This window comes from Ptiloglossa arizonensis, chromosome 9 (assembly GCF_051014685.1).
Source record: "Ptiloglossa arizonensis isolate GNS036 chromosome 9, iyPtiAriz1_principal, whole genome shotgun sequence".
Taxonomy (NCBI): domain Eukaryota; kingdom Metazoa; phylum Arthropoda; class Insecta; order Hymenoptera; family Colletidae; genus Ptiloglossa; species Ptiloglossa arizonensis.
This window is the reverse complement of record NC_135056.1, coordinates 2,830,303-2,854,727: the sequence shown is the minus strand read 5'-3', so window position 1 is coordinate 2,854,727 and position 24,425 is coordinate 2,830,303. Positions and strand designations below refer to the sequence as shown.

At 34.2% G+C, this 24,425-nt stretch overlaps 1 protein-coding gene across 4 annotated transcripts in view; it reads left to right on the top strand.

Moving 5' to 3' along the window:
* Positions 1 to 24,425, top strand: part of Wgn (Tumor necrosis factor receptor superfamily member wengen) — a 112,708-nt gene that overhangs the window by 56,366 nt on the left and 31,917 nt on the right. For 2 of the 4 annotated variants that reach the window (XR_012993249.1, XM_076320026.1), the window contains exons 4-5: positions 8,930 to 9,058; positions 10,927 to 11,034. Coding sequence is in view for 2 of the 4 variants with exons in the window: in XM_076320026.1 (XP_076176141.1) it covers positions 8,930 to 9,058; positions 10,927 to 11,034 (237 nt within the window). In the remaining 2 variants the exon portion in view is untranslated. The remainder of the gene's footprint in view (positions 1 to 8,929; positions 9,059 to 10,926; positions 11,035 to 24,425) is intronic. The other 2 variants (XR_012993250.1, XM_076320027.1) reach the window with 1 other exon arrangement.

Below are 24,425 nucleotides of genomic sequence, written 5' to 3'. Positions count from 1 at the left end.
GAGTAAAAGAAGAAAGTAGTGTTTGATTATTCTTGCGAAGATGGATATGCACTCTTATCAAATGTTTGTCTGTTACATAAATGTACATTTATGTACACAGATTTTTATTTGTGCAAAAGTTATGTTCAATTATGGGGAAACACACCGCATGGAATAAGCTGAAAAGCTGAATCACTGAAAAAGCTGAAACTGAAAAACAAGAAAGGTTTATAATGTGCACACGAGTTGCTATTACCAAACGTAAAAATTTAAACAAATTTTTATTTTTCAAAGTTTTGTATTGTTTTATAGTTTAAGACAAATTTTTTTTATAAAAAAGAATGTGTACGCTTAAGGAGAGCAACATTATATTATAAAACTTTTCTGTTTTTTAACTTCAGCTAATTTTGCGAATAGATATCTTTTCCGCCGGTTCAGACGATTGGCTATAACTTTTACATGAATCAAAATCTTTTAATAAAATTTAGTACATTTATAATTCGATGCATACCCTTTTAAGTTATAAATAAACATTTTATAAAATTTCATAACCATCTCCAAAAAAAAATTTCCAAAATCCCTAACTCCTTAATACAAAACTGATACAAGATTTCATCTTTCTGCGTGATTTAATTCACGTTTATCTTTTGTCTTCTGTTCTATTTATGATAGCGTTCAGTTTTGTTTTACCTGTTGCGCTCTTTAATTTACACAGTATCAAAACATTATCAGCGATACGTATGAAAATCTATTCCACGGATTATGTTTCTCTGACATATGTAACTGTCGAATTGAAGTTCGTTCAGATTGATTTCTACTTAAATTTTGAAGGTTAACAAAACAGAAAGGAGAACGTTACGGTCAATGAAATTGAATGAATGATCAAACATACAAATTGAGTATTTCGTAGTACGAATAAAACGATTCGTCAATAACGTCTTAGGGAGGGAGATATAGGGAACAACCGTTATCAAAAATTCGCGTCCACAAACTTTGTCAAATTCAATTCCGAAGGATTGATACCTGGACCGTGGAGGGGGATAACAAGTCATTTAAAATGCGTGGCAGATTTTCTTCATTAGAGGGCCGCTCACGACCTGTGCTCACCTTGGCTCGATCTATCACGCCCGGATATGACGTCCCGGTGTTCGATGCTTCTCGTCGTTTTCACGATGTTCCGCTTCGCGTTCTCTTTGTACTCATCCACTAACTTATGTCATTTCTAATCATTTATTGTCCATACTATACATACGATACTTTTCTAACGTTGTTATTCACTTGAGGGTGACACTGTAACATTTAAAAGGGTTGAAGAACACGTCAACATTTTTTAAGGAAATTTCGATTTAAAATGATGATCAGTATATCGCACGACATTCTTTCATTTAGTTTATTCGATTAATCATTAAATTATTAAATGTTTAGATTTTCATATATATTATATATGATCATGATGTCGCTTTTGCATTATATCAATTTCAGTATTGCAGAAATCTAGGTAAAAATATGGGGTACAGCTCTATAACTTGCAATCATTTCATTGAACTAATTAAAGTATTTTATTTTCATTTTGTATTTTGCTCCATTCTTAACTAATCGAAGTGTTTCGAATTACTCGATCGCAATTAAGTTTTTGGAACGATTTGAAAAGTTTAGTGCGAAATTCAAATTTTAAAACATTTAACAAATTGAAATGATATCTGATCGGCAATGACTTTTTCTAAGAATCGAAAGTTCAAACAATAAACTAAAATAACGATGAAAAAAGTTACTTCAATAGAATGCTTGATAAATATTTCAAAAGTTGGACGAAGGATTTAGTTACATTTTTGCAATTGTAATTGCACCATTAAAAAAAATAGAAATCCATGTCTTATTTTGTGCTATATGAATTTTACATTACGATAATATGGAAATAAAGTATTGATTTGGATTACTTTCCAAACTAACAGAATTAGTTTCTCGTATCAATCGAGTACCGAAAGATATACAGTATTACTAAAAGCGTTTAACTTTTCCAAAATATTTAAAACGATACTAGACACTTTGTCACGTGTCTCAACTACGTCGAATTCTTTACATTTCGTCCAGTATTTCAAATTTTCGTCACAGTATTCTCATGCTAGACGTTGGCATTTAATATTGATCATTTCAACATGTTCGAGTAATACGCTCACGGAACAACAGAGGGGTAAAAACGGTGTTACGATCTACGATGAATGTTTGTATGGTGTTACTATACGCATTTGCATAACGAGCGTTACACAGAACTCATCTACGCCGGAACCCTCTTTTCCCTCCTACTCTTCCTGATGCCTCGGTTTCCTTTTGTTCCTCATCTCTTCACCACCCACGTTTCCCAAGGAAACGTATTATTCAGTGATGGGATCGATTCGTTTTATGGTAAATGGACAATTCATCTGCGTAAATTGACAAAAATCTGACAAAACATCATGTGGAGGTTTTACGTTAAAATCTTAGAAATTAGTAGTCCTGGAATAGCGGAAAGGTGTCCCAAATTGTTTTAGTTGCGCGATACTCATCTGACGTTATATTTATGGAACACTTGAATGCAGTTGTGGTTATTTGATTCTTATTCCGTAACTGGTAGATTTACAAATAGTTACGCTCAATGTACATTTCAATCTACAGAACCTGTTACAGTTAAAATCATTTTCTCCACATGGACTAAAGAAAATGTTACGACATCGGAAAAATAATTGCAATTCGTTGTTACCGAAATAAAAATACATACACCTTTTTAATTCTTTCCTGAAAGAAGTCATAAAATAAAAATCAAATAAGCATGAACCTAAGAGAAATATCAAAGAAGTGTAATAGTGAGTTTGATACATGCTTTAATATTTCTATAATTAAAGAAACATACTTATTTTTAAATTAAAGAAAAATCATCAATTCCAAGCTTTTTCTTAACATAAACATTTCTGCAATTATCAACTATCATATTAATAGTCATTTTATATCGTATCGGACACTATTTGGAGTAACGTTTCGAATGTTTTTGAAATATTAATGTGTTGCGATCTAAATTTTGAACATTGTTGATGTTACAACTGTTTAAAAAATAGTGGCAACTTTTTCAGATAAAGTGCAACTGCTAAATTGGCAATCGAATGAGCTGATTCGTGCTTCGAGTGAAAACATAGAAGTAATATTAAATAAAAATAATGTCACTTTAAACAAAAATTTCTTTTATTATTCTTTTGCAATTGTTTTAAGAAAATATATTTTTGTGATAGTGAGGATGATAACGAATTTGGAAAAAATGAAAATATATAGTAGTTCTATATATGTATCCTCTTTACCGACAAAGTTTTGATAGTATTCATTCTTTAGTGACAAAATAGCAGATTCTTTAAAATGAATGATGTGGTTAACCATTTAGCATGGAATGTAATGAAAGAAAACATCTACAGAACTATAATAGAATAACTTAAAATAATAAATCAATATAAAAAAGAAATTACACTAATGGTACATCTGGACCCATCGAACCCGAACACTTACTACACACAAACTGAGTGACTTATGCAGACAAGAACACGGGCTCAAAGTTAAGAAAGTGTATTTCATAATAAAAGTTTCAATAATGTGGTTAGACGTATTGTATTAAGTGCTTACAGTATTGTCCTTCGAGTTGTTGCGTATGAGATTTCGAAAAAATTACTTCTATAATTAACTTTGAATTTGAGCAATGGACTCTTCAGAGAGAGAGAGAGAGAAAGAGAGAGAGAGAGAGAGAGAGAGAGAGAGAGAGAGAGAAGCAAACGAGTAAAAGAGCAATCATTGTCCCAATCCTAAATAAGAGTCAGTATATGAGTACAGTAACCAATAGAACACTTTAAATACAAAGTGTTCCACTTATATTAACAATTAATTCAAAAAAAAAGGTAGAATATGTTTTTCATAATTTTGCGAAGGGAGTCAAATACATTACTTTCTTAATGAATCAGTGATTAGACATAATTTTTCAAGTACATTTCGAGGTCAATATATCCTGTTTTTTATTTCTTTAGTTTTTTTTTAAATTATTGAGCTATATTTTTTATTTCGGAATTTTACCCTATGTAAGAATATGCATCATGTTTGTTTGAAGCACTTTTTGGAAAACTTCTATTTTTTACGATACATAGATATTTAGAGAAACTATAAAATTGTTACAGTATTACATTCACTTTTTACATTAATTGTATTAATACATTATTACATTAATAACAATGCAATGTAATGTTCTGATATAAGAACGTCATAATAAATATTCTTTTCTGAAGTGACAAATAAAGCGTGATGTAATAGGTTGTTCAATAAATTTTTAGTCGTTCGATAAGGAATGGAGCTATTAGGTTTATCGTTTTAGTTTTCTAAAGATGGTTCTACTGTTTGAAGATCGACTAGATCTGTCGACTCGTTCGTATAATTACAGTTGTTCAAAGTTGAAGTGTCATAGTATTTTTTTACAATGGAAAAAACGACGAAACTTATTAAACAACCTAGTATCCTTTCTCTGAGGTAACCTCATAAGAAATAATGTGACGATGTTAGATCAGGTGACCTCGGTAATCAAGGAACTGATGAAAAAAATCTTCATTGATTTGTATTTGATCTCAGGCTTACTCACAAAATGTTACTCAATTTTGAGAATCATTTCTATGAAGTTCTTGGTTTAATGACGCTTTATATAGGTGGAACTTATAACACCTTAAATTTCATTGAGTACTCATTCGGGATACTTTAGAACTGGAAGAAATTGAACGAGTGCTTATACTTGGATTATAAACAACTACGGTTAACCCGCAAACTTCATTATTTTCATCTATAGTTGTTATACGGGTGCGTCTTTTCGTTTGTACACCATCATTTTGAGAAAACTGTTTATTAACACGACAAAATGAACGACACGATGGATATCTTCTTTCGGAATACCGTAAAGCATACAAACTAACAGTCTCGTCAGTAATTTATCTTGATTCGTTATAAACAAAAATCGTTTCAAATTTATCCGCAACTGTTAAATATTTTATATTTAACTTACAATAATATAAGTGTATAAATGTGACTAATGGTACAATATCTCACTAGACTACTTCCGTTTCGATCTGTCGCTTTTGAATCAGATACAAGATTTAAGTAACTGTGTTTACATATAAGCGAATAGGCTTCCTCAGTCAAAACGAATGCGAAATACGACCATTAGATAGAGAGAAATATCGAAATTGTTGGATTTTACCAGATAATCATTTTTTATATATTTCTACAAATATCGTAAAAGATAGAAGTTTTACATAAAAATGTTTTGGACAAAAGTTATATATATTTTTACGGAGAATAGAATTCTAAAATAAAAAATATAAGTTTATAAAAAAAGTTGACCACGAAATGACCTTGAAAACGTTCATGCATTAAGAAACTAATACTGCCACTTGAATTCCTTTCAAATATCATGAAAGACATGATTCGTTTTTTTTTTCTAAACGAATTGTCCATGAGGTATTTCACTGTGTCAACTTAAATGGGACACCTTGTACAATATAATTTATGCACATTACTTACACCATCCATAATTTGAAAAATCAAGAGTACAACCTTTTCTGCTAATAAAAAATTTAGATTTGCCTTAAAACAAATAGTCGCCAGTGTATGATTTTAAATATCTTCCAACCCTTCATAGTTTATGGTAAAAAATGTTTAGAATAATGTTTATTCAAACATTTACGATATTTAATTGTTTTAAAATTAGGGCTACTTCTTCAGGCACATAAAATTACCCAGAAATACATGTAGGTATTTCCTTAAGAAAAGATTCATACTCTAATTACACTTCTAATAAGTAAACTCTTGTTTAGATTTTTTATTTAAATTTTTATGTATTGAGGAGTCTTGCACGTCGAAAATTCCTTTTTTAAAAATGCGAACTTGATTAAGAGGAAACGATTTTAATCATATTTGTTGTATATACTTAAAAGTATGAGAAATACATATACAAAATTTTTGTGACTGGTTTCTAAGTTTTCTCAAGAAATAATATCTTGAAGATATTCTTTTTCCGTGCTTTAAATATTAAAGCCAGGGAAGAGAGTCTCCTTAATACGTCGAAATTTTTCTTAGAAACGTTTTTCATATTTTTTAAACAATTTCTATCATGTCGCTACTTCTTAGTTGGATATTAATACTTTTAGTATTTTTATGATCGGACATGTTAAAAACTGTACGAGTAACATTTCCTTTTTGTTTACAAAAGAGTGTCTTTCTGTATAGAAAAACAGGTTTAGAAAAATTCTTGTACACATTTTGTACAATTTTTAAGTGCTACTGCAACGACAGGAAGGATCGGTGGAACAGAGTTTAATGGTCAGTTGACCACATCATTAGTATACATTTCTGGAAAACATTCGATTTGTTAATGAAATCGGTATAAATCGTTACTATTTCTTTTCAATGCTAACACGATAATCCGTCAGTGATCATATGCAGAATGTATTAGGTAACGTATTGTATTGACGTAACCGTTCTATTTTTTCTCATTAGAAAACAAACAAAAGGCTAGATTTTAATTTACACTACAGTCGATTAAGCACAAAATGCTTGAAAAAAAAAAATGAACCGAGTATTTGTAAAATATGTACACAAAATTTGCATTGAAAATTCTGTTTAACGTTTTGACGAAGAAAATCGATCGATTCGAATTAATTCTTCTCAATCGTATCTGATAAAATGAGTAGGTACTTTGTTGTTGATGCTATCTGTAAAAAATGACAGAAATGTAATTTCGATTTTCTTTACGATCAATTTTTTTATCAAAGAAGATTGAAATGTAATAGTAAATACTTTAACATGACAGAGAAAAGTATAATCATGAAAATTTAAGATTATTATGAAATTATTTTTATTTACATCGACATGGATAAAGATAAAGATATTTAATACAAACGAATGAAATAGAAATTAAAATTGATTAATTGAAATTCCTATCTGTTTTACATTCTTAACGGTTGAATATTTGGGAGTGTTTGATTTGATTCTGAATTACAATCAAAAGATACTGCTAACATTCTTTCTAATGGATCGGTAATGCAAACAAATGGTCGTACATTCTGTATCGTTTCACTGCTGAGTGTGCTTATTAAACTTTTAAAAAAAGAAACTCACGAGGATAACTCGCTTCTCCTGTTGAGGCCCATTACCTGATCTTAATACCAATATTGTTGACCTATCACTACAAAGAAACCAACAATGTATTTCAAACCTCAAGCCTATATTTTCATAACGTAACATTATTAGTTAATACGTTAACATTACTAGTTGTAATGTTTTGCTTTTATTTTTCCAAATCTCTGCTTTATAATTATATTGACAAAATAACACATACTTACATTCTTCGGAAGGTACCATTATTGCTGTTGTATTCTTTTTTAACAATAATTTTGATTACGATGAATTATCGTATGCAAATTGATAGTTTTGCATCCAGAAGAAAATGTTAGAAATAGTTTTATTACACCACAAAAGATATACTATAATTCACGAAAATGAGACCGGTCTCTAAAACAATTAAATTTCAAAATCTTCATCATTGAAGTTATCGTGTCATGCGTAAAAGATTTTTATTTTTCTTATGATTATCCAGATCAGTTTCTGTTTATATAGAATCACAAGGAAATGTATATAACCAGTCAAAATGACTGATTCCAACTGCTTTCATAATAAAATTTACTTTACATACCATGGCATATTTTCTGAAGACGTTATGATTTTCCTATTCTATGCATGTGATCAATTTTATAAATTCTTCTTTTTCCTCATCGATTGATTTTCTTTAAGATACATGGAAGGTATACCTTAATATTACGAAATCTGTCGGTAGTTCTAGTGTTAATGAAATTGTAAGAAGTCACAAATCACGAAAGGTACCTATTATAAAAATTACAGTTAATTAGAAACTCAAAATTACGAAAGTTAAGCGTTATTTTTCTAACTGAATACAACTTCTCTGAGAGTGTCCGTCTGTTTTTCTATACATGTAAGTAGTAGGTGGAAAGTTTGACTCTAGACTGGAACGAGGCTGTCGCTAGAATCATTCCATGAAGCCTTGAGAAAGCAGAACCGCATTCCACAGTCGTACAACTTGCTTTTCACCCTTCGTAGACGATATTATCGTTCCATGATCCCTAACTAAACTGTCAATTAAAAATAAGCACCAGCGTCGGCGTTACAATCTTTAAATTTCTGAAATTTCACATTCCTCTGTATCTGGTGGTTGCACACGATAAAATTATAAGCAAATTATATACTTATTTTCATGTTGAAAAAAAACCTTCTCGTTGAGCAAACAACGCTGATTGAAATGATTTGATTGTTAATCTTTTGAACGTGTAAGTTTACCTTGCAATCGTATCATATCTATATTAATACTTTCTTTCCGTAAGATTAATTTATTTTTAAATTGTATTAATTTAATTTATAAAAACATTATGCGCGTTGTTATGTAATTATCGCTTTCGATGATATTCAAATGAATGTTACGTAATTTCTAGAAAATGTAATCGACAGTGAATAGTGAATAGTGTTGCACTGGTAACAATAAACTTTCTCCATTCTTAATAGCATCGTTTAAAGACAATTATTTTGTTTGAATCGAAAAAGTGTAACATATAGTATCGGACAAACAGTTCAAAACAGAATACTTTTGTCATTTGTATTGTTGTTTATTATCAACAAATTCATGTTTTTGTCCAGTCAAACAACAATTTAGAAATATCACACTTTATGCATTTGTTGGTATACATTTGTCCGGTATTGTATGTAATACTTTATTTTATGTATTTTATAAATGTTCAGAGATATAAATAACTGCCTGAAATATTTATACATTTGCAGAAATAGTTTTGATAGCGTTGCTTTGATTAAAACAAGGATTTTTTGGTGGTTGCAGTGGGTCTAGAAGAGATTTCGGCTCGATTGAATTTAATGGTGAAGGCGGAACTAGCCGAACTGGTTGCGGGTGCACCCATGAATTCGGGCGATCCTGAAAGGAGGTGTCAGTATCTAGAAAAACTCTTAGGTAAGACAGTTTCTTCAATCTGAAAGAAAATTTATACTCTGATTTCGGACATGTTTTGTGCGATACGGAAAATAAGAAAGAAAAAAGAAATTAATCGTACATATATTATAAATTAATTATTCAGAAAAAATTGATATGAAAAAGTTGCTTTACTCTGATAATTGGCCTAAAAAATGGAAAATTTTGACATTCATATTTATTAAAGACACTACTGTAATAAATGTATAATTAAAAGTTTAATATACAGTTAAAAGTATATTATTCAAATAATTTGTTCTTTAAACTAATTTTCGTGTAATGACTACATGTTTGATGAGTAAAATTTAACTTGTTTAATATACAGGATGCCGTTGGAAAACAGGTAACTTTGCTTAATGAAACAAATTGGGAATATAGAATGCAATTTTTTCTTTTTTAATCTTTCATGTTGCAAAAAAATAACTTAAAATACCGTGGAATGCAAACTTGTCAAAAGCGGGTAATTCTCTGCATAAAACTGTTGTGTTCAAATGTAACGGTTTTGTGTGATAAGAACTTGTTTAAAGAGTTGTCTGAAACTTTGGTTAATATTAAAAATAGCATTCTTCGTGGACGTGTTCAATGTTCAGCTGAATATTATTGCAATCATATTCAATTACTTTGATGAAGATGAAATAATGTATATTACATCAAAGTATGTTGCTGATCCTCAGAAGGAATTTTAGAGACAATTTATAATTAGTCAAGTATTCATGAACTTAACAGAATTTCAAATTTGGAGTCCTCGTAAAGAAAGCATTGTATTAAATATACTTGTTCGATCATTATTGGGAAATAATCCACAGCTCCGATTTCAATGACCTTGAAATTTGCTTTCACGGCTAATAAACCGAACAATTTTTTCTTATATATATAGCCGTCGAACGACTTTAGTTCCCGAGATATTTACAAAAAATTGACACAAACATTATATTAAATTCTTCTTATATGTATGTATGGACTGTTGTTTTTACAGAGCGTTAATAAAAATGTGGAACCCTTTTGGTGAGTGGATTTTAGAGAATAAAAAACCACATCGGCTGGCGGTTTTCTTTTGTTTGTATAAACATACCACGGCGACTGAGTGCAACAAGCATGCAATAAGTAGCCAAAATATAAACTAACTGATCCAAACCTAATCGTAAAATTGGATTTTTTTACGTAGCAGAAATATTTCTTCTTACTTAATATTTGTAATAATAATATTAACATACAACATTTAAATGTTACATATTGATCACTATGTAATGTATGTATGTGTAATATATATTTTCGATTTGGTTTGGGTAATCCATTCTTTGTATGGAAACGAAAACAAACCTTGAGCAGCTACCAGAGAAGAATGAAGTCATGAGTGTAGATACGTGTCGGTGAAGCACTACACATGTATTAATACAATGATAAAATTTTCTTAATAATAATCAGTTATTTTTCAATGAAAATTTCACTCTTATATTTCTAATACCTCTCTGATTAAAATAAGATCAAACGCAATAATATTATTAAGATTATATTTAATTATTTAATAGCTGCTTTTACTAATTTAACATGTAAACATAGTTCAAATTACGTCGTGCTTGATCTTATTTTATTCGGGAAAATGCCATATGTATATAACATTAATTAATAGTAAAACAGTTTTATAATTGAATTAGTACAAGTTTTACCGATACACTTTTGTTCTTTGCCGGCTATCTCGAACACTCGCTCTCTTTATTTCTTTTCGTTTATTGTTCTTTTCAAAGTTCGACGCTGCCAGCAAAGGACAAAAATGTTGTCTCTTCTCGATATGTAACATTCAAATCTCAAAACTTTGATTTATGAAGAGACTTTACTGTACATGTTTGCAGAAGGAGGCCACGGTCGTTCAGTTTTTCTCGCTGCATGGCCCTCACCACGCCCGGCAGCGAGAGATCCCCCCAATTATCCCCTCCAGGACACGGCGCTCAGCCGTTCAGGTGGGTGGGTCACATTTCTAAGGTCTGTTACACTGTGTCCTGGTCGTCGGGACAATGCCAGCAGCGCGTCTCTGCTTCCTTTCCTACATAATGCAACTACTGTCCGAAACAACCATGCCCAAGCAGCATCTGCACCGTTCGATAGGCGAGGCTATCGAAATCTCTGGCAGCATGGACGATGGCAACTTAACTGTTTCCTGGCGTAACAGTGCCATACTGCACCAGGAGATGATTAGGTCGCTCGTCAAATTAGGATCCCTTATAGGGCCATAGAATGAACCATGCTCGTGTAGAGGCAGCGAATCTGATTGTTCGGCCCCGTAGGTTGGGCTGGAGCCAGTCCAGGACATCGACTATCTTTCCAATTGTGGGGCCAGATAGCTGAAATACCCCTTAAAGCGCCAGTGGCTGTCGAGGATCAGTTTCAGATATTTTATCTGGAATGTCACCTCGAGAGTTGTTTCATCTAACCGACCCCATGGTCTGTTCAACAACGTATCGGGCACCATCTTTGGCCTGTCGAACAGCCCTTTACCAGTGGCTTTCGATGGTAGTACTAACGTGTCATCAGCATAACACGTTAGGCTAATGCCGTTGGGGTGGTCTTTGGTTCGTAGAATGGTGTCGTACCCCAGATCCCTGCGAAATCTCAGGGTACACTTTTCTTCGTTCCAAATATTTGTTCAACCCGAACGACGACTACCCCAGAGTGACTAGTTCTGAGGTATTATCATGACACAACTTTTAGATAAACACTAACCTACATTACCTGAACAAAGGCCAAGCGAACAATTTCAAATTATATGCTCGGCTCTACTAACAATAAGATTGATTCTGTCAACCTAAATAGTCATGCATTTGCAACCATTATTCCGATTGGTAGCCTTGTTTTTTACATGGGAGGAATCTTCCAATAACACTCGCGATTCCTTGGGATAGGATCGAAAGTAGTGTGGGTTTCCCCGCATTCGGCACTACCGGATGGGGAGCCTATCCACTAAAACCCCCACAGTGACCATCCTCGCACGATTTCGGGGGGACACTGGGAATTGCATACAGCATAACTTTTCGTGCCCCCCTTCCCCTTACGCGTCTTCGTTGGGAGGGGACATTCACTAGCACCGTGACGCCAGGTAGTGGCGCAGGGCTACACTGCCCGTATCTTCTCGTTTCGGCAAAATTTAAGTATCAATCTCACGGCCACTCGCGGTCTCCACGATTACTAGCCTTGCCAGAGACATTTACCGACTGAATCAACCAGTTACTTCAACTTTTTTTTTCGTGGGGAAAATTTTCCTAAGAATGAGGTTGGAGGGAATTTCGTCTAGTTGTGTTTTACGTGGCTGTGCCTGCCTCGAGGGCTCAACAAACACGGCTCCCATGGGCGTGGGATTGAAATACGATCAATCAGCGCGTCGACGTGGAATTGCTCCACATAGACTACCAATTTGATGCCAGAGTGCAAGCTCCAGTCATTCCTTTTGGTGTAGGCGAAACTTTTCTAAACCTCTACCGGCTCTGCAGGTCGGTACCCGAGCTGATAGTGCAGCTCACCCACCGAGGTATTACCTCTAGCCCGCAACATAGACTATACCACTGCCCTCGCGAGTTCAACCCATGGTCGGCAACAGTGGGGAATTTCTCCCCCTCTGTGGGCTGCGCCAGACCTCCGCGGTAGCAGTTTAAACTATTGATGGAGTTTTCGCACTTATTATGCTCCTCGTTGTGGGTCTTGCACCCCTCGGCACAGATGGGCCAACTCGGATGCATGGTGGCGTCACTCACCAAAGGATTCCAGTTACAGACTATGTCAGGTTGGAGGGAATGTGGGATTCCTCACTCCGGAAATTCGAATGAGATCAATCTCGTACGAGGAGGTCACGTTTAAACCTTCTCATCTTCCCTTTTCCGCCAACGAATACTATACACTGAGGTGGCAGGGAACAGCCAAGTACCTTAGGTTCTCCTCTGTCGTTGCAGAGGAGGCGTGAGGTGGGTGGTTAGAGGCCACCTATGGCGAATACTGCCCTCACGCTCATGTTCTCATCTTGCACCTTACTTTTGTAACATAATGTATTCACATATGGAGGACCAAACATAGTGTTTACCACGCCCAACCGCCTATGCAGGGACACCTTCAGGGTGTGTTGTGCCGTGTCCTGGTTGCAAGAGAATGCAACTCATCGTCGTCTACTTTACAATATTAGGGGGACCGGAAAGTAATGTCGTTTCCTTACATTAAATTCAAACACATAAATTTTTAACGAGTTTTTATTTTTAATCAATGATATAATCACCCTCATTATCAACAACCTTTTGCCATCTAGTGTGCAAATTTTCAATGCCGGATCGATAAAAATCAATTGGTTTTTGAGCAAAATATACAGAGGTGGCATTTTGAATATCATCCAAATTTGCAAATATTTTGCCACTTAGAAAGTGTTGAAGCGATCGGACTAAATGGAAATCCGATGGTGCAACATCGGGCGAGTATGGTGGGTGAGGCAGTACCTCCCACCCCAATTCATTAATTTTTGCCAAGGTTCGTCTTGCGCAGTGCGGTCTTGCATTATCGTGTTGCAGAATAACGCCTTTTCTGTTGACAATCGCTGGCCACTTTTCAATTAAAGATTTATTTACACGATCTAATTGTTCACAGTAAAGGTCTGCATTCACAGTCTGTCCAGGTTTCAGCACTTCAAAATGAACAACGCCGCGAATACTCCACCAAACACACAAAAGGGCCTTTTTGGGGTGTAAACCTGGCTTAGCAGTAGTTTGTGGCGATTCATTTGGAGAGAGCCACTGCCTTTTGCGTTTTGGATTATCATAAAGAACCCACTTTTCATCTCCGGTGATCAAGCGATCAAAAAACGCTTCTGTATTGTGCCGTTGAAGCAATAAGTTGCATGTGGTGGATCGGTTAGCCTTGTTCTCTTCGGACAGATTATGCGGGACCCAAACACCTGCTCTGCTTACTTTCCCAATCTGCTGCAAATGTTCTTGGATGGTCGACCAAGGCTGGTTAAGACTGTTTGACAATTCCTCGATTGTCTGACACGGATTTGCTTCCACTTCCGCACTTAACACGTCATTGTCTAACGTTGTTGGTCTTCCTGATCGATACGAGTCGGAAAGATCAAAATTACCGGATTTGAACTTGGAAAACTACCTTTGGCATTTACGAACGTCTAATGCATTTGGATAAACATCGCAAATGTTTTTGGTAGCAACTGTTGCGTTACAACCCTTGCGAAACTCAAAAAGCATGCAATGCCGGATATGTACCTCTTCTGGTATTTGGCTGGCCATTTCACGCAAAATTGTAAAGAAAAACTTTAAATTTAATTATTTCCAACTAAACAAGTCACTATAACCTCAGAATGTCTTTGCTATGACTTTAATGTACACAATGAGCTGACAAATGACAATCAAATAGTGACATGCCCAGAAACGACATTACTTTCCGGTCCACCTAATATAATGCAGATACCGCCCAAAGAAATGATTCCCGCTCAGCATCTACACCATTATAGGTAAGACTTTCGAAATCTTTGTTCGACCACTCTAACACGAGTGGCCGGACAGTCCCGACTGACCGCTGCCCAACATTTGGCTGGCTACTGCAACAGCATAAACTGCTGGGCCTAGCACTTAAGACCTATCCTTTGTCTTCCGAAGTGAAAGGATCCGAAGTGTCCCAGACAGAAGTATTAAATGAATCATTCTCGTGTAAAGTCGGCGCACCCGATCTCTCACATCCACTCTCCGTGGCCCCGATTGGAAAGAAACCTGCTCAGTGCGCCGATTATTCTTTCCAATAAGGGGGGCCAAATGGTTGAAGTGCCCTTCGGCTACTTCAGCTTAATAGTAACCTGACTTCGATTATTCTTTGTTCCGAGTGAATGGAAAGCCGACAACAAGTCAATCTTCCCCGTACTCTTGTGGAATAATCAATTTGCCCTGCTTACTGTGTGGGGTTGAATGTGACCCATCTCCGCGAGTTATCAACAACTACCACACTGCGACTCTTTGAGGACTTCTTTGAGTCCCGCAAATCTTGCACGTCATATTCATCGTTGGGTAGCACGACCATTACTTTAAAAGGCTCCTTTGTCATCGACAATAGCTTCCTGCTCCTCACGATTGGCTCTGAACTAGCCGTTGTCATCATAATATTTCCTACCGAGTATTTGACAGGTTTACACATTCGCGTGTTGAATCGCCTTTTTTGTTCATGTATCTCGCTACTCCTGTAAATCTACTTAATCCAAAGTGCTTTTTGCCATTCAGCCATACGAATTTCTTGTCTTTTTTTAATCAGCACTACCAGATGATCGTATAGCGACGTGCTCTTAAAAATTATGCTACTCTGTTTCAACTTTTCTATCATACGAATAACTCTATCTCTATCAGCTTTTGAGAGATAATATGGTCTAGGGAAAACTGGTTGGCGATCTATTAACTCTATATGTATTTCGTCCGAATTTTTTTAGCTCAACTTCGTATAATTAAAGAAAATACAGTTTCTGTATTGGTTCAACAACTATATCAAATAAATTCAACTTCCGTCATCAAAATGAATGGCTCCAATATCCTACTTTACAACAAGTCTCATCTCATTAAAATCTACCATATTTATTTCTAATCTATTATCTATTTTTTCTATTCTATTATGCGTAAATGTAATACTCGAGAAATCGGATATGACTGAAATGCGTGACTTATGCAAAATATCCCTCAGCTCGCCCTACCACTTTTTAGTTATTCTTTGCAATTTAATAATGATAAAGAAGACTTTATCTATATCGATTCAACCAAAAACCTTGATAAATTCGTTAATTTTATTCGGCGATTCTAATACTAACAAACTTATTTCTGGATCAAACTCCGAAATCAATTTCTCAGTAACATAAGCTATCGATCGTCTCGAGTTTGTTTTAACAGCATCTATCGCCAATTTACATCGGTCAGCTACAAATTTTATAGTTCGTAATTCAATCCTTAAAAGAAAGGATGCTCTGTACCTCGGATATAAATCCTATATCAATTTGTCTACTCTTTGTCAAGTGGTCGGGCTTCACCTTATAACGGAAGCACACACAAAGACTGTGTGTCTAGAATAATCGTGCTTATTTATATATCCTCCTCGTACAAGCATCATTGAGAAGGGTTGGAAAGGCCCCATATCGTCGCTGCAGCTCATTGTATTGTTAAGGATTGTATTGTTTTGAGCTGCTGCCCTGGACAGACTTAATTTCCGCTCTGTTCCACTTGGTCTCCAACTCATCAAGCCATATTTCCCCGTTCGCCGATTGAGAATGAGGCCACAGCCGTGGGCGAGGAGGAGAGCTTGGCACATGTTGGAAGACCAAACCAAACAACTTTGAGCCCTGAGCCTGAGCTACAGTGCATACTCTACCGTTGTGAATTTCTAGAACGATGTGAATCACGTTGTCTTGACTCTCTGAATCGTTTTCGTTCCCAATTCTCCGCTATCCTTGAACGATTCCTTCTTCGAGGTGATTGCGATTTCGTCTGTCTACTATCTTGATGTGTTTTCTTCAATTGTCTATTGCGGTCACGTTCACGCGATTCATGTGGCGTTTTGCAATCGTAATCAATGTGACTTGATCTGCACATGAAAAAAAAAAAACAATTTTTTGTACGTACAGGTGTATCTATCCCATCTCTGAATTCTGTTTCAGATATTAATATTAAAATCAAATTAAATCAACAATGACGGTATTAGGGATTTTTACAAAGAAGTCTCTACCCAAGTACATGTAACACTGCGATATCTGCATCATTCGTTACTTCTCTTGTTTAGTCTCTGGAACTTATTTCAATAAACAGTCCCAGCAACTCTACTATCCTTTTGGAACGAGTAGTCTATTCCCCAAAGTTTATGGATAGGTTGTTTATAATGAGGAACGTGCAGTAACGTTGAAATTTCCTCAGAGTACAATTTTTGAATATATCTCAGCAACGGATATTGGCGAATAAGCACGCAAAAGAACCCTTAAACTAAATCGGATTAGTGATACGTTAATCATTAACTCTCCAGAAACCAAATAATTTTCATTAATTTCCAACCCTCTATTTTTATTTTAGGGATGGTAACAATAAAAAACGTGATGTTTAGTTTTAATTTTATTTTTTTCTCCTATTGTTAGTTACTGAGTGACAATCTGTATACTTTTATAGTTACAACAGTTTTTCAAGATTTTTTCTTTAAAGTATCTGAAATATTTCACATTTTTAGAATGCGTTATTGCTAAAGAGAAATTAAGAACCGAAATTTTCGATGTTTTTCGCTGAAGGGAGTAACTTATTTATTTAAGCCACGTACTTTTTTATATTTAATTATTAGATTTAATATCGATTGATATTAATTTGTATTGTTCAACGATGACCGTTATCGTTATTTCATCGTTTCTTTTCCTATCTGTCAGTTGTTCTATTTGTAACGAATATGAATCATTCAAGTTCGTATTTTTTCTTTTCCAAAGTTATTATTAGAGATGTTGTTAACGATCATCTATGGATTGACGAGAATTCAATCTATCACTGTTGATTATACTTCCTTATTTCTTAAATGGAGTTATAGAACAACGGCAAGGACTGTAGGCCTTTATACTTTCTTTACTCATTTTGTGTCCAAATGCTCATTTTTCTACATTCGGTTCTACTTTTACTTGATTTTGATTATTTTATTGCTTTCGCCCGCTTTTCCTACGTGTATTTCCTTTTCTTTTGTATCCAGTTTACTTATCTGTTTCTATTTCCTTCTTCTTCTTTTCTCACCTCAAGGATATGCATTTTTTTCTTCGTAATCAGTTCTCAACTGGTTGTGATCAAATTCATATCTCAATCTCTGCTAATGAGCCAGTGCCACCCTCTTTTACCGCGTTAAACTTTTCAAATTTTGTTCATCTTGCTCTGTGATTTTATCTTTTATGATTTATAATTATACCCAAGCTTCTTTATCTTTGTTATTAAAGTAACATATTCTAAGTATGTGATACCAAAGTATTTCGTTTAAAAAATACATCCAATTGTGTTGTCTCATATGAGAGTTCATTCTAAAGATATTTTTAAGAACTCGAACAACTTGTCGAACGAAGAAAATTTTCAGTATATATGTTTCATTGGTCCGATGAATCAATTTATTTGAGAGTACAGTGGAAAATAAAATAATTACTAAATTGTTTATACACATAATTGTTTATTTGCTATCAATAATCGAGAATATAAAATTTATTAACTTTATTAAATCTTTAAATGACAGATACCAAGCCCCTAATAGGAAAATCATAACATAAAAATATTTATCAGAAATATACAAAATGTAATATAATATTAAGGAACACATTTTTATGTGTTTATGTTTATTCTATTGCAGATTTATGGACAGATGTTCATCGTCAATTGTCATTTTTCGGGACATTTGCCCATTCTTTTCCAAATGGTATATTACGCAGTAATATATTGTAAATTTGATATTTTCCAACGAGCTACGCTGAGATTCTTACTAGCCATTGTACCAATTCGTTATAGAAAGAAATAGATATTGTTATGTAAGCAGATGTGAGTTCTCCTTACTTTGGGTTATGTCAAGACGAAGTGACACAACTGGCTTACCTTTATGGTGGATTCATTTAGTGGAGAGAAAGTTATCAGCTGGTAACTATTGAAAAGGAACCATCTGCATGAAGATGTTTTCAGAAGAAATAACAGAGCTACTACAGAATAAAGGATTCATAGGTATAGGAAGATACACCTTCTGGGTTGAAAAGAGAAACGAAGGAGAGTCGAAAGACAACTAGCGAGTGAATCGAATAAATGAACGAACACATTTTTAGAAACAAGCGAAATTTTATAGAATACCATTTAGTAATTTTCTAACAGTTGTTTGTGTGTTTTCAGCATGTCAAGTGACAAGGAAGAAATATATGAAAAGAAAGCCAGATACGCCAGGTGCCATTAATGTGACATCTACCTGCACAAATCGTCTGGTCAGAAAAAATAGATAAATATAGAAATTGAAGCAGAAAAGTTGTCAAGAACATTGGAAAAAAAATGGTAGGCGTTGGCAAAGTATTATACAATAAGTTGAGAGTTGTCTAGTCGTCGAAGGTGACAGACGTGTTTCGCTTTTGCTCCAATATTTGTTACGGTCAACCGTTACATCTGAAATTTACTATTTTATTTCTCGGGTTTTCTCGTTTAACCAGTGAATTATCACTTAACATAATGGGCAAGAAGATGTACGAAAGGTGCTCTACAATTAAAGTTAATCCAATAATGCGAGATAAATGTGGAGTTACCTCTCATCTTGCATGCATGAATCGAACTGATTATCCTCGCTCGAATGGACAGTTTTCGAATTGCAGTGACGTAACTCCTCCTCTTCGTTTATTTCTTAGCAAGATGATTTGAACGAACATCTACACATTCAATTTTGCATTATCCTTAAACAAGATCAGTTCTTGTTGCGGAATTGAAGAAGCTAGAAGACAAGTTTGTGGCAAAAATGAAAACAATTACTTTCGAACTAAGAATTGAAATATTCAATTTTAAAACTGAAGTCCAGGAACTAGAGCGGGAAATTTAAATCCGTGCATATAATTCTACTGTATCTGAGATGGAAGAGGATATCATAACTGAATTAGCAAAGAGATAAAAGCATGTAAATAATGTCATGATTTTCAATATGGAGGAAATCATCGATAACACAAATACAGTAGGCTCATCTATGTCCTCATTTTCATTGGGACTATCTAGAAATTAACCGGCATTGGACTACTAACTGGAATAGACATTTAAACACATATATCCTGCTGGTATGCAAATTAGCAAGATTTTAAGCATCGAAACGAAATGTTTAAAGGTCTCTCAAAGTAATTTTAAATTCTCAAGCCGACATCCTTGTTATTTTGAAAAACAAGTTTAAATACAAGGGGCTAGTGCAAATATCAGAGAACCATACGGCAAAACAAAGGGACTATTTAATCAAAGTAAGAATTGAGTTAAATCGATTAAAAGAATCTGACGATATATATAAAACAATATGTAAACGATATTCCAAAAATAGTTAATGCTGTTGGCTCACTCGGCCAATCCTAGTGATAGTAAATACTAGAATCTTTCTTTTAGTTTACTTTCAAAACATTAGAGACCTTGGATCTAAATTAAATATTCTACGTCATAGTATTGCAAACAGCAATCGAGATGTATTCGATCATGATACTCGTCAAAATATGGTTATGTGGCAACATCACTGACATGGAGTGAGGTTTGCACAATTACTAAATCTATAGACTTGACAGAAATAGTGCTACCAGTAGCTGTTGTGTGGGTGGTGGTGTATGAGTAGCAATACATGAATCACGATTTAGTCGTCACGACTGTCCAATGAAATTGATCAAATTTTTGTTGAATTTCGTTATCGTCGGAAGTATATAGTTATTGGTTTTGTATATACATACCTCCGGTCAATAACTCACAAATGTATGAAGCACATTGTCATTTAGTTGATGAGATTTGTTTGAAAACACTGACTTATTCTTAGCAGGAAATCTGAAATTATTTCAGATATCTTGGTGAAATGATTATATGGGTAACTTATTTTACGAGTGTTCAACATCTTATTTAATATTTATTTAGATAAACCGGAGTTATCCTTGAATATTTCAATATTTCGATTTTATATTAATCGAATACCGTGAAAGAACTCTTTTGGTAGGATGTAAGATTTCATTTTTTCTACTTTCAATAACTGAATTATTTCTTCAACATCCGGTTATCTTTTCCATCCAGATATCCATCACTCGGTACATATTTATATACAATAGAACCTCGATTAACCGAACCCATACGAATGTTCGATATTATACATTATTACATTATATGTGCATATCCTAAGTATTTTTAATTATATCTACATATGTCACACTTTTTATATATCTGCTATTCAATCAAATTATCATTCTTAGTTTATCGTGCGACATCACTATACCAGTAGAATTGTGTTGTTGTAGAGTTGTGTGTACAGTTGATGATTTAGGGAATAAAATCTGGCCATGCTGGTCAGGACATACAAATGCATTTTGAAATTGATAAATATAAAATAGAAACAACAGTCAAGGATAACAAGAATACAATCTAGAATATATAACACGGCACAATTAACTAATAAGAGAATTACGCAATGAAAAATAGAAATATCTAGACATAGAACAGCATAAATCCATAGAGCATACAACTGTAAAGCACAGATTAAAAGCAGAATTTCAGAGGAGAATGCAAACAATACTCAAAACATCTTTGAACTCAAAAGATGCCAGAAAAGTAATTAAACCACGACAATACCTGTCCTCCTATATTCTTTCGAGATGATCACGAACTTGGAGCAAATATTAGGGGGACCGGAAAGTAATGTCGTTTCCCGACATTAAATTCAAATACATAAATTTTTAACGAGTTTTTATTTTTAATCAATGATATAATCACCCTCATTATCAACAACCTTTTGCCATCTAGTGTGCAAATTTTCAATGCCGGATCGATAAAAATCAATTGGTTTTTGAGCAAAATATACAGAGATGGCATTTTGAATATCATCCAAATTTGCAAATCTTTTGCCACTTAGAAAGTGTTGAAGCGATCGGAATAAATGGAAATCCGATGGTGCAACATCGGGCGAGTATGGTGGGTGAGGCAGTACCTCCCACCCCAATTCATTAATTTTTGCCAAGGTTCGTCTTGCGCAGTGCGGTCTTGCATTATCGTCTTGCAGAATAACGCCTTTTCTGTTGACAATCGCTGGCCACTTTTCAATTAAAGATTTATTTACACGATCTAATTGTTCACAGTAAAGGTCTGCATTCACAGTCTGTCCAGGTTTCAGCACTTCAAAATGAACAACGCCGCGAATACTCCACCAAACACACAAAAGGGCCTTTTTGGGGTGTAAACCTGGCTTAGCAGTACTTTGTGGCGATTCATTTGGAGAGAGCCACTGCCTTTTGCGTTTTGGATTATCATAAAGAATCCACTTTTCATCTCCGGTGATCAAGCGATCAAAAAACGCTTCTGTATTGTGCCGTTGAAGCAATAAGTTGCATGTGGTGGATCGGTTAGCCTTGTTCTCTTCGGACAGATTATGCGGGACCCAAACACCTGCTCTGCTTACTTTCCCAATCTGCTGCAAATGTTCTTGGATGGTCGACCAAGGTTGGTTAAGACTGTTTGACAATTCCTCGATTGTCTGACACGGATTTGCTTCCACTTCCGCACTTAACACGTCATTGTCTAACGTTGTTGGTCTTCCTGATCGATACGAGTCGGAAAGATCAAAATTACCGGATTTGAACTTGGAAAACCACCTTTGGCATTTACGAACGTCTAATGCATTTGGATAAACATCGCAAATGTTTTTGGTAGCAACTGTTGCGTTACTACCCTTGCGAAACTCAAAAAGCATGCAATGCCGGATATGTACCTCTTCTGGTATTTGGCTGGCCATTTCACCCAAAATTGTAAAGAAAAATTTTAAATTTAATTATTTACAACTAAACAAGTCACTATAACCTCAGAATGTCTTTGCTACGACTTTAATGTACACAATGAGCTGACAAATGACAATCAAATAGTGACATGCGCAGAAACGACATTACTTTCCGGTCCACCTAATAGTAAGAAACATAAGGATATCCTTAACAAACGCAAACTATCATCATCCAAAAACAGAACGTGTAATACTACCACGTAGAGACAGATGACGAGGAATAATAGACGTGAAGAGCTTGTATGATAGATAAATAAAAAACCTACCTAAATACAAAACACAATCTGAACTGATAAGAACGATATTCCAATTTGAAAAAAATGACACACCATTAAATCTAGATAATCCCAATAAACTAATTAATATAATCACAACTGAACAAAAGCTAACGCAGTGAAAAGAAAAACCACTGCACTGACAATACCTCAACCATATAGACACAGAACATATAGTACAAACAAAAAACTTATTTTTGTATAGTTTAACAGGAGACTCCTATTTTCCAAAACAGAGTGTTTCATAAACGCCATTCAAGACTAGATGATACCAACACGACGTTGCCTTAAGCACATAATTAAAGATCCGAATATACAAACGAACAAATGCAGGAGATGTAACAAATAATCGGAAATCGTTAAATATACTTGTAGAATGTCCAACACAAGCACAAACTAAATACAAAATCAGGCACGATGAAGTGATAAAAACTATTCATTAGCAGTTAGCAGCAAACAATGGATTAATACAACAACATATTATACATACAAACTAACAGCGATACTATAAAAAAATGACTACATACAAACATGGGATTGAAGTGTCTTAACCGATCATACTATAGCCCACAATTGACCAAACACAATACTGTGGAAGAAAGAGACGAAATACACATATATATAACTGTAATTTTAACTGATTTATAAGAAACATACAGAACTAAAATGGGAAAATATAAATCGTTAGTAGTAGAAATAAAAATAATATATAATAACATGAAATCAATCCAAATACGTCAAATTAGTATATCTGAAACAACAATAGTCCTAAATATACTGAAGAAACACATAAAAGAACTACAACTAAATACACCAAGCACATAATGACCATAATAAAATGCAACATAGCGTCATACTGCAAACATGTAAAATCACCTGCGAATTCTTTCAGTACCTATAAATATTCCCACTATACAAGCTTGGTGTATGTATGTATGTACAGTAAATACCAGTTCACGCTGATAAAAGAACAAATAATAATAATAATGATATTGATAATGATAACGATAATGATAATGGTAATGATCATGGTAATGACAATGACAATAATAATGATATTGATGATAATGATAATGATAATGATAATAATATAAATAAAATAGACTTTCAAAGAAATGCCTAAAGGTATTTAGAGGGTTAAATTGGGAAAACTAATTTTGCTTATATTTTAATACAGTTATCTTGCCTAAATTTCAATGACTCCATCTTTTCTTCATTACTATAATACATTTGTCAGTGAAATGTGATCCTATAAAGAAAGACAGTGAAGAGATGTAGTAAGAGTAAGCAAGAAAGAAATAGTGCACCAAGCAGTGACGATTCAGTTTAAAAAAACGTCGTACAGATTATGATAAATCATTCAATTATACAAATTTTGATTTCTACATTTTTCACTTTATCTGTATAATAATGGTATCAGCAACAAAAATTTAGTTATTTTGTCGGACCAATTGCAAGATTTAAAGAAATATGTGCTGTATATTTTCCGAGAAACCGTGCAGAAAGAAACCTATCAGATACAACAGTGCGAAAAATTATAAGGA